Below are 12,002 nucleotides of genomic sequence, written 5' to 3'. Positions count from 1 at the left end.
TTCTTTTCCTTCATCATATTCTTTTTCTTCTATATCCTACTCCTCCTCTTCTTCTTTCTATTCATCATGTTCTTCCTCATCTTCATCTTCACCTTCTTCCTCCTCCTCTTTTATTCTTCCTCATCTTCTTCTTTTCCTTCATCATATTCTTATTTATTCATGTTTTTCTACTGCCTCCTGTTCCTCTTCTATTTCAACTACATATTCACCCTACTCTTCTTCTTCTTCCTCATCTTCGTCTTCACCTTTTTCCTCCTCCTCTTTTTTTCTTCCTCATCTTCTTCTTTTCGTTCACCATATTCTTTTTCTTCTACATCCTACTCTTCCTCTTCTTTCTATTCATCATTTTCTTCCTCATCTTCTTCCTTTCCTTCATCATATTCTTCCTCTTCTTCTTTTTATTCATTTCTTCCTCCTCTTTGTCTTCATTTTCTTCTTCCTCCTTCTCATTCTTCATCATATTCTTCCTTATTCATCTTTTTCTTCTTCCTCCTGTTCCTCTTCTTTTTCTCCTACATATTCATCCTCCTCCCCTTCTTCTTTTTCCTCACCTTTTTTTCTTATTCTTCCTCTTCCAACAGACTCAACTCAACTGTGTTTAAAAAGTGTCAATAACAAAACCAATTGTCTCAAGAAGAGGAGGAAAATGAGGTGAAGAAGGAGGAGGAGGATAAAGAGGACTGGATATTATAAGGGCTGAACGGTTTTACTGGTTTTTACTTTAATTTGGACTCAAACACAATGAGGATTCAGCCCAGGAACTAAAGCCATGGAAAACTTTAGTTAAATGCTACATGCTAACTTCATGTAGCATGTCTTCAAGAAAATCAGGATGACTCAGAACCTTCACGGACAGTTTTTTTTTTTTTTTTTTTTAATTATTCTTTAAGGTGCACAACTTATTGCGACAGTTCCTGCAGGTTTCTGGTCTATTACAGATTAGACTGAATTAACGGAAACCTCGTACACAGTACCTGTATGTTGACGCACCCACGTGCATTAAAATGTTTTCTCCGTTTTAACGCGTGCGTGGATGGAAACCGGAGTGTGTGACGACGGTACCGGGAGAGAGAGAGAGAGAGAGAGAGAGAGAGAGAGAGAGAGGGAGGGAGGAAGCGTCGCGGATGACACGCACAAACCCACCCTGAGTCTGTCTAACACACGGAGGAGAGGAGGACAGCGAGGAAGACAGCGAGGAGGAGGAGAAAAGAAGAAGAAGAAGAAGAAGAGGAGGAGAAGAAGAAGAGAAGAAGAGGAGAAATGCCCGCTGGACGGATGGATTTTATTTTCCCCTGTGAGCTGCTGCACGAGCCTCTGTAAGACAACATGGGCTGCATAGGATCCCGGACGATCAGTAAGGACGCGCCGCTTTCTATTTCCTCTACCATGTGGATTGAAGGAGGGAGGGATGGATGGATGGATGGATGGATGGATGGATGGATGGATGGATGGATGGATGGATGGATGGATGTGCGGAATTAGTAAAAGATGAAGGAATGTTATTTCTGTGACACTTTCTTTTAAAAAAAGAAAAAGAAAAAGAAAAAAGAAATCCTGCAGCGCTGCAGAGGCGCTACCTGCTCAATGCGCACGAGGTGTCTTTTCCTTCTTTTTTTACCGGTTTAGGGTTTTTTTTTTGTAGTTTACTGTGATGATTACTACGGTATCTCACTGTGTGTGTGTGTGTGTGTGTGTGTGTTAGGTGCATGTGTGTGTGATTGAAATGAAATGGGGAGAGGCGGGACAGACTGGCAGCGGGGATGTGAGCGGAATAAGATGCGGCTTGACGTTTTCGTCTCCACATGGATGACACCGGGCATGCAGGCGGAGTGTGTGTGTGTGCGTGTATATGTGTGTGTATATGTGTGTGTGTGTGTGTATGTGTGTGTGTGTGTGTGTGAAAGAGAGACCTCCGCCTTGACATAAAACTAAGGTCATTGCGTGTTGGGTGTCTCAGAAAACCCCTCCTCTCCTCTCTCCTTCCCCGTCTCTTCCTCCGCGCTTCCACTTCTTTTTCTTCTTCTTCTTCCTCACCCCCACCCACCCACCTCTTCCTCCCTCCCTTTCCTCCCTCCCTTTCCTCTCCTCCCTCCCTCCCTCAGTCTCTCCATCCTCTCCCCTCGTCTCTCTCCATCGTGCGTCATGCAGCGACGTAATAAACTGAAGACTCAGCCAGTGCATACCGAGTTTTCTCCCTCTCCCTCTTTCACACATACATTTTTTTATTTATTTTTTTATTTATTTATTTTTTTGGAGGGCTCACTCGTGCAGGATGAGTCACAGCCGGCCTCGGTAAACTCAGGTGTGAACCTCTGCACATGTAGGTCAGGTTTCCAAAGTCAAAGCTGCCTCCAGCCACGCACACCGGTCCCTGCCGAGCTGGCGAGGACCCCGGATGACCTTATGCGCTCATGATCGTTCCTCTGAACCCTAAGATTCATTGTGGTACGGCAGCATAGAAAAACACAAACATGGTATTTTCCCCCTGCAAAGGCGAACAATAAACAGCTGCAACAAGGGCAACAAGGCCTGGACTTGTTGACTCAGTGTTGACAGTGGAGGGGTGAACCAACACACTTCATATCAGCGAATCGCCGGCACCAGTGGAAGCGACATGTGTCCTTAAGGTCTTAAATTGAGATGCTATTTTTTGCAAATATCCACTAGATAAAAAGAAGTGGAATGAAACCAGTTCATAAATCTGAAACAAGGTCAACTTCTAAGTGACTGGTGGTGGTTAGTTTATCAGGAACAATGACAGAGGTCTGTTAAAAACCAGCTACTCACCTGTAACTGTAGAAGTGTCGTAAACAAACCTAATCAGTCTTTTGTTTCAGCTTTCTTTCTTTCTTTTTGTTGGGATAGACCACGACCTGGATGACTGAGAACCTGTGGGGAGGACGAGGGGAGGGATGTTCTTAACGTAGAGAGACGTAGACAAAGAAAAAACAAGGTCGTTTTTTGAAGACGCTTCATCAAAGTCTTTCCTGGTTTGGGAGTCAGGGTTTAAATATTAGCACCTGAAACTCACATGATTAGAGTCTGAAAGGATCAGACCTGTAGATGGAGGAATGTCTTCAACGAACCCAACAAGTCTTTGCTGCAGTGTGCGATGGTTGTGCGCTATTTTGGCAGCATCGATCTGTGATTACGTCCAACGCTGGTGACTTGAACTGATGGGCTCATGTTCCAGTTGAAGCTAGTGAATGAAAATTAATACAGAGAAAATATATCTTTAGTTTATGGGTGTAGGAGGTAGAAAGACAGAGGTTACAGTATCTCTTCCTAGCTTCCCAGCTAATAGTAGCTCTTCCTAACTTCTCAGCTAACAGTAACTCTCCCTAACCTCACAGCGAATAATAGCTCTTCCTAGCTTATCAGCTAACAGTAGCTCTTCCTAGCCTCCTAGCTAACAGTTGCTCTCCCAAACCTCCTAGCTAATAGTAGCTCTTCCCATCTTCCCAGCTAACAGTAGCTTCTCCTACCCCCCCAAGCTAACAGTAGCGCTTCCTAGCTTCTTAGCCTCTTAATTAATATTGGCTCATCCTATCCTCCCAGCTAATAGTAGCTCTCCTGAGCCTCCTAGCCAATAGTAGCTCTTCCTACCTCCCCAACTCACAGTGGCGCGCCCTAGCCTCCCAGCTAACAGTAACTCTTCCTATCTTCCCAGCTAATAGTAACTCTTCCTAGCCTCCCAGCTAATAGTAGCTCTTCCTATCTTCCCAGCTAATAGTAACTCTTCCTAGCCTCCCAGCTAATAGTAACTCTTCCTATCTTCCCAGCTAACAGTAGCCTCCCATTAAGGTGTAAACGTGGGTAAAACCTCTTAAATTCCTCTCAGACCGACCACAGATACAGCTGTATCCATGCTGTGTCGCTATATTTATGAGGAGGTGCAGGGCTACGGCGTAACAACAACATAAATCTGAGGAAGAAGCATAAATTAAACTCTCCAGACTTCTCTGTGATTGGCTCATATCCACCAAGTCTCTGGACTGACCTTGAACACTGTGGCTGAATTAAGGAGGATGGAAGTACTGGACTCAAATATGGCCGCCGACTCAGCCGAATCCAAATTGTTCAATTTGAACATGGGCCAAAAACATTAGCTTAGGGGTTTGCTATAGAGTTTTGCAGCCAAAGAAAAATCTATTTCCCATTTGTTGGCGATGTTTTACAAAAAAGCGCCGTGTGTTTAAAACCCAATCAGTCATTTTACAGACATTTTATGAAGTCGGAAGGAAAGTAGTTTCCTCTAGGAATTACTCCAAGTAATTATCCAAATTTGATTTGTGACATTTGGATATTCAGAGAGACAAAATGGGCTGAACATTCAGATCCATAAATACTCCCACAACGACATCTGGAAGAAATAAAATGCAGGATTCAGCTCTGTTCGATGGTTTTTAGCTCTTCCAAACCTCCCAGCCAATGGCGTAGTAGCTCATCCTAGCTCCATAGCCTCCATGCTAATAGCAGCGTTTCCTAGCCTCCCTGCTAACGGTAGCGTTTTCTAGCCTCCCTGCTAACGGTAGCTGTTGTTGTGCAGCTTTTTGGTCCAGAGTTTGTTTTGTATTCTCTTGTCAGCTCTGAAAAAACGGAACATAGTTTTGATAAAAATGTTATCAAATCGATCTCCATTTAAAATATCTGACATCAATTTCCAGTTTCCTGCATCCTTGTTAGAAATCAGCTGTGAGGAATGACCTTGAAGGATGAAGAGGATTCAAGCGTTTTGAGTTAATTATGTTAATGTTTAACACCAGCACTGATGCGCTTCACACAATATCGTCCTCTCTTTTGCATAAAATACATATATCTTTATTCATGTGTGCAGCACATCTTTATGTCAGAGCCTTTTTGTGATGGCGAGAGAACAGTGTTAGTTTGAGAATTAGTTTTTGCTTGAAAATCTTTTGTTTATTCGTGTTGTTGATAGGAACCAGTGAAATCCTTGGATTTAAATATCTCCTTGCTGTGGTCTGTGGTTCAAAATAAGACAGAAGCTCCAACTCTGAGAGCAGCGTCAGTTTCCTGAAAGACGATCGGGTTATAAAATAAAAAGTATGACGACAGAGGAGAGCTGCACAAAATCAAATGAGACATAAAAGATGATTAAAGCAACAAATCTCTGCAAACATTTGTTTTTTTTTTTTTTTGCAAGTGAAATATCTTTAAATCTGTTTTAATCAGGAAATCAGCTGCGATATCCAGCACTTATTTATTTCCAGAAACTTTCCTACAGAGGGTGGAAAAGTAAAACTACTAACGTCTCAAATCCCCTAAAAATGAATCCTTGAAATAAATAATTTACTTCTTGTTATCCACCCCCCCCCAAAAAAAGTCCTAAATGAATCTTCAAACAACCTCTGAAGGAGAACAAAATGTCCTCAATGTCAAGGTCTAAAAGCAGCGTTAGGTTTTGTGCAGGATCTTCCTGAGTGGAGACGCTGTCTGCTCGGTGCGATGCCGCTCGGGGGGACGTCGTGGTCACTCCCGATCCGTGCAGCCTCCACAGCCTCGTACATGAAAACACGGGCGATTACCTCCCCTCCTCGTCTCCCTAAACGCAGCATCAAAGCCTCATCAGCCCCTTTCACGAGAACAAATGGAGGCTGTGGAGGCGATTTCAATAAATAAAGGGAGGGAAAGTGTGACCTTTGGTTGTCATTGAGTCGGACGGCGAGGGATTCAGGGGGAGGGAGGGGGAGGCTGGTCGGTGAGAAACAGATAAGAGCTAAAGCTTGTTGTGTGAAGATCCAAAAGAATATCCTGGGTGGTTTTATTTGGTCTCTTGTGTTGCAGAGTCTCCTCGTCTGTCTTTGATTGTCAGAACTAACTCTTTGATTAAAACCATCCGACTATTGATTCACGTCGTAGGACTGAAGGAATGTAATGAATGATTTAAACATATAATATAATAACACTGTATAAGATGCATGTACAGAATAAAATCTATAAATAAAAGATGGGCCTATTTATAGAGGGAATGCACTGATGTCACTTCCTCCCGTGGCCACGCCCCCCAGAGCGGTAAAAAACATGGTGGAATGTATCAGTGAATAGTCAAGTCAACTTTAATGTTGATTCTGACACGTGCAACACAACACAAGACTGATTTACCTTCCTCAAAGCAACTGAACAAATTATCAGATCAAATTAAGGACAAGTGGAGTCAACAATGATCCATAGAAAAGTGGATTAGCCTCAGTTTCAGTTAAGTTCAGTTCTGATAAATGTAGCTAAATAAAAGATGCTAACGCTAAGAGCTTTACTAAGAAGTAACGTTAACCATAAAATACTGTAGCATTAAAAGGATGATGAGGAGTGATCACAAATATTCAGGTTATTGTTTTATTGTTATTTATTGTTGGAGCTGAAATAGTTACTGTCGACTGTAACTACGACAAAACAACAACATCCACAAACTGATCTGACAGAACGTAACTTAAGTAGTAACTTAAGGTTTGACTTCATCAGTAAATACAGCATAAATTAATATTATCTGACACTAAACACCAGGTTTCTGTGACTGGATTCCAGTTGTTTCTTCTAATGCAGTGAAACATTTACTTCTCTGTTCTTTGGCAGATACCTGTAAAAATATAAAATAAATCTCTGACTGCTTTTCAAATCTGTTGGTTCAGTCAATCACACAACAGCTCTTCATTTTTTTTTTTTTTTTTATTAATTTTACATTTAGACGCTATTAAAGTCTATGATTCAAACTAATCTCCATGTTCAACCGTCGCTTTCTGTCACTAAGTGGTCGTTACCATGGAGACGTCACTAGCTGAGACGTCACGTTCATACCCTCTATAGGAATTAAATTAAAAGACATGTGACTTTAAATAAATATTTTTATGATAGCTGATAGGAGAAACCTTACATTATATCTTTAGCAACTAACTCTGCCGTTTTAAGAGTCACCGGTAAAAATCCCGGAGCAGCAGATGAAGCATTCAGGCTTTTAGTCGCGTCTCTGAGGGCAAAATGTCTCGGTACGTTCAGCTCTAGTCAGAGTCAGTGAGTTATTATTATCTGTATCAGTTAGAGTCTAAAACCATTAAAAAGTTAAATATGGTTATATATGACTGCTTGAGCTCATTGCACCATTTGATATCGCTAACATTAATGCTAACACGCTAAAAGGACAACAACAAAACACAAGGGCAGCAAATGCCGCTGTGCAGCTGCATCTTTTTTAAAACCAGAATAATTCCAGACAATCGACTCGATGTTCCTCTAACGTCACCGTGTAGAAGTATGAAAACAAAAATATAATTCAATGAATGGTTCAGCCCTAGACTGAAGCTTCACCGTCAAACCAAGACGTTATGTTGAAGCGTTTTCTCTTTACGACTTCAGGAATCAGACGTTTATCATCGTCTCTACGTGATTGTTAGGTTTTCTCCTGAGAGAACAGTTCAGCCAAACCTCAGAGACGAAAACATGAAATAAATTATATAAATATTACGTGACATTGTTCAGCGTTGGTGGTAAAAAAGAAAAGACGTCTTCTAACTATAACCAGATTAAAAACTTGTAGCAGAATAAAGATGATTGAAGCGTAACTGGCTGCAGAGTTTTTTTATGCACGTTTCTCAATAATTGCAGTTAAAAAACTAAGAAATAAAAGAAAAGAACCGATCTCTCATTTCTCACATCAGGTCACAGTGACCTTGACAGGAAGTAAAGATTATTCTCAAATTCTGTTCCAACTTTGATCTGCAGCAAAAACTGGAAATAAGGACAATCAAGTAATTTAAAAAAAAAAAAGTCCTTAAATAAGAAAGAAAAGGAAGAGGAGGAACAGAAAGGACAGTTGTAGAAAGAATAGTAGGAGGAAGTAGAAGGAGAGGAGGAGGAGGAGGAAGAGAAAAGAGGAGAAAGTAGGAACAGGAAGAAGAGCAGAAGGGAGAGGAAGAAGAAGAGAAGGAAGTGGAGGTGGAAGAGGAAGTGAAAGAAGAAAAGAAGAGTAGGAGGAAGAGAAAGAAGGAGGATTAAAGGGGGAAGAAGAGGAGGAACAGAAAGAAGAGTAGTAGGAAGAGCAAGAAGAAGAGGAGGAAGAGAAAGGAGGAGGATGGAAAGGGTGGGGAGAAAGGTGGATGAGGAAGAATGAGTGAAGGAGGAAGATGAGGAGGAAGAAAAGGAAAAAGAAAAGTGGGAGGACGAAGAAGAAGTGTAGGAGGGATAAGAAGAGAAGGATGAAAGGGGGATGAAGAAGAGGGGTGAGAGGAGGAGGAGGAAGAAAAAGAGGATTAGGAGGGAGAGGGGAAAGAAGAGGAAGAAGGAGGAGGACAGGAACAGGAGGATGAAATGGAGGAGGAGTAAGTCGGTCGCTGATAAAGGCTGAACTCTGTCTCTGTGTTGGTTTAATGATTAATTCAGGTTTAATAAAAGTGAATCAGTTAAATAGAGTAAAGAGTTTTCATTGACCTGAGGAGGAGGGAGGAGGGAGGAAGGAGGGAGGAGGCCTCCTACCATCCGTTTATCTTCCTCTACAACTCTGAAGACCAACAGCAGGACGCCGCTGGTTAAATCGGTCACGGTGACGGGACAGAAACTTATCGCCTGCAGAATATTTCCTGCTGTTACTCGCCACCAACATCTATTCTTACATCGGGCCGAGCGAGAGCGGCCGCCGCTAAAAATAGATCCGGGGGTAAAAGAGGGAGGTCAATGAGAGACGGAGGGAAAACGTTACAGTAAATATGGGTCAACAGCTCCCTGGATTTATGTCCCCGACACATGGTTCCAGTTCTTTCTCAGCGTCCATCGTTTCCCTCAGAGCCATGTTTCCTGCAGCACTTTCACCGAAAAACATCAGTGAAACATCATCACTAAAACAAACACCACCACCGTCCTTACGCTCAGTTATCCTCCAGCTACAGAAGAGCTGACGTTCAGGAAACACACAGATTCAAATCTCCGTCTCCAGTCAGGACACGAAAGACAACGAAGTCTGCTGCACAAACTGAAACAAAGACAGTAGCTCCTCCTAGCCTCCCAGCTAACAGTAGCTCCTCTTAGCCTCCCAGCTAATACTAGCTCCTCTTAGCCTCCCAGCTAATAGTAGTGTACCTAGCTTCCCAGCTAATAGTAACCGTTCCTAGTTTCCTACCTTTCCAGCTAATAGTATATTCTAGCTTCTCAGCCTACAAGCTAATAGAAACTCTTACTAGCCTCTGAGCTAATAGTAGCTTTTCCTAGTTTCCCAGCTGTTACTAGCTCTTCCTAGCTCCCTGGCCTCCCAGCTTATAGTAGCTCTTTCTAGCCTCCCAGCTAATAGCAGCTCGTAGCATCTCCGTAGCCCAGTTTGCTTCCCAGCTACTAACAGCTGTGAAGCTAGGAAAGCTAGGTTTAGCTCCTCCTCACAGCTAACAGTATATCCTAGCTTCTCAGCCTGCAGGCTAATAGAAATGCTGACTAGCCTCTGAGCTAATAGTAGTTTTTCCTAGCCTCCCAGCTAATAGTAGCTCTTCCTAGCTCCCTGGCTTCCGAGCTTATGGTGCGTTCCAGGCAACCCGTAATTCGTGTTATTCCGACCTGTTCCCATTGCGACATTAGTCGAACCCGTAAATTCCCGCCTGTGAATTCGTACTAGATCGATGTGCTCCCACTTACGGCTGGTGACGTCACACAACAAAATGGCGGGCCCTGTGTTTCTTTGTGTGGCACACGGTGATAAATAGACTTTAGGACGATTCACACATTACAATCATAATATTCAACACATTATTTTGTACTACAACCTGTTGTGTGTTTTGAAACGGGGGCAAGCGACGTTAGCGTCAGCCGTTAGCATTAGTTTCAGCCGTTAAAAAGTTGATTATGGTGGATAAAACAATGTAAAGTACAGTTTTTCCCGCACATAATGTTTAGCTAACCGGCTCTGATAGTGTGTCTGATATCATGCTTCATCATTTCATCTGTACTGAAATCAGTTTTCCATTCAAAAACAGTTTTATTTAGATGAGGAGATGCACTGTTTTCTGGGTGAGGAGAGGACTCGGCTCCTCTTGGCCTCTTGATGGCGGTTGAAATGAAGAAGCAGCGTACGTTCCGCCATGTTTGTTTACATCTCGTTCAGCGTTCCCAGTCGTAACTGGTAACTTGCCCTGAACGCTACGAAGTTGTAAGTGGTGACTTGAAGTCGTAACTTACGAATTCAAAAGCCTACCTAGAACGCACCATTATAGTAGCTCTTCCTAGCCTCCCGGCTAATAGCAGCTCCTAGCGTCTCAGCATCCCAGCTAACAGTAGCTAGTTTTACCTTCTTAGCTTTTGAGCTAATACTACATTCTAGCTTCCTAGCTAATAACAGCTCTCCCTAGTTTCCTAGCCTCCCCGCTAACAGTAGCTCTTCTTAGCTACCTAGCCTCCCCGCTAACAGTAGCTCTTCTTAGCTGCCTAGCCTCCCAGCTAACAGTGGAGTTTAGCGATGCCCAGCCCTAAAGTCTTGTTAGTTCTTTCCTCTCAGCTTTTCATTCTGTCCATCATCTGCTGAAGGTCTGAGGCTTTTAGACGGGAGGAAAAGCTCCGAGCAAACGTTTCCAAACCAGCGGATCTCAGTGGAGGACGACAGGGCCGAGCGGCGCTGGGGTTGTTTGAGGATCTTCTTTTCGCTGCTCTCTTGTTTACAATAATTGCGCTGACGTAGTGGAGTGCAGCTGGAGTTGGACTCTGCAGGAACAGGGTATCAGGTGCTTCTTTCAGCATCAAAACATCTTTTATTATTTTGGAAAGAGATGCAGACGCCCATAAATATACTGTAGATAAGCACAAGGCAGAAATATTTAGAAATATTATTTCACTTCTTCTCTGATGCCACGTCATCAACATTAACCACATGTGCAACACGACAAGTAGTGATGCTAAATCTATCCGTAGAGACTTTCTGGCATCCAGGTCATGTTATATTCCCAAGAAAACCTAAAACATTAGTAACCTAAACCTTCTCCTCTCTGCATTTCCAGGAAAAAACACACTGCAGGCATCTGTTTTTAGATGGAAAACCATCTCATATAAACACAATAATACCCACCTGCTCCCAGCAGACAGGCTACATTAGAAGCTAGCATGCACTTATCAACTAAGGAGGCTCAGAAGTTTAATATTGGACAGAAAACCTTAGTTACCTTTTAAATATTCTGTTCGGTGCAGGATTCTTGAATTTGAAGGATGAATTTGGATAATTGAATCAGTGCCGGGAACATAAAAACGTTATAGTAGACTTTTGTGTGCATGCAGAAGTGCTAAATAACTGCAGCCTTCATGAAGAAGAGGCTTCGGTTCTCTCGTATTTCCTGTGAGAGCGCGAGACTGTGAATGAAAGCGTGAGAGTTGGCAGCGGCGGTTTGAGGCTGCGACTCTCTGCAGCCCTGTGCACGCTCAGTCCATCAGTATTCACTGCCAGCTGGCTCACAGCTCCCGAGTGTGTTCGCTCAGTACATTGGCTGCTGGTACTTTTGTTCGCGAGTTACATGGAAGTTCATGGAGGCGAGAAAAAGCATCGCCTCAGCCTGATATCTGTTATGTTTCGAGACGCGTTTCTCATCCGTCCTCAACGTCCTCCACCTGTTGGTTGGTTTGAAGAAGCAGTGGAGCAGCTTGTCACATAATTACAGGGTTCAACCCCCGGTCGACCGAAGGCCAAAGACACTGTGGCCAAATTTACAAAACGCTGCCATTACCTCCTAAGGTGGAAAAGCACCATGTAAGACTGACTGTGATTTAAGATGTGCAATTAGTGGCCTGGGAGAAGCCAAACTAATTTACCGAGTGTTTCGCATCTGGAATCGCTCTGTTGGGCAAAGATCTAACGTCCCAATCAAATCATTTCAGAAACAAAATGGAGAAGTTAGATGTTTGTAGAAGAGATCAACAGGAAATAACTTGTTGCTTTCATTGGTTTAAAGGATGATTCAGTCGCGTGAAAAAAATTTCACGATTAGTTTCCTAGAGTGAAGATTATTCGGAATATTCTGCTTTTTTACTTT

The 12,002-nt window shown here is 42.8% G+C and overlaps 1 protein-coding gene across 6 annotated transcripts in view; it reads left to right on the top strand.

Annotated features, from left to right (window-relative positions):
* Positions 1-1,100: 1,100 nt before the first annotated feature.
* The window catches only part of LOC125020478 (protein FAM131B-like), a 50,257-nt gene continuing 39,355 nt past the window's right edge, over positions 1,101-12,002 (top strand). For 3 of the 6 annotated variants that reach the window (XM_047605834.1, XM_047605832.1, XM_047605830.1), the window contains exon 1: positions 1,108-1,354. In XM_047605834.1, the coding sequence (XP_047461790.1) occupies positions 1,327-1,354 (28 nt within the window). In that variant the 5' untranslated portion in view covers positions 1,108-1,326. Of the gene's footprint in view, positions 1,355-12,002 lie in introns of all 6 variants that reach the window. The other 3 variants (XM_047605831.1, XM_047605829.1, XR_007114210.1) reach the window with 2 other exon arrangements.

This window comes from Mugil cephalus, chromosome 14, assembly GCF_022458985.1.
Source record: "Mugil cephalus isolate CIBA_MC_2020 chromosome 14, CIBA_Mcephalus_1.1, whole genome shotgun sequence".
NCBI lineage: Eukaryota > Metazoa > Chordata > Actinopteri > Mugiliformes > Mugilidae > Mugil > Mugil cephalus.
The sequence above is the reverse complement of the archived record's forward strand: the minus strand, read 5'-3'. Positions and strand labels throughout refer to the sequence as shown.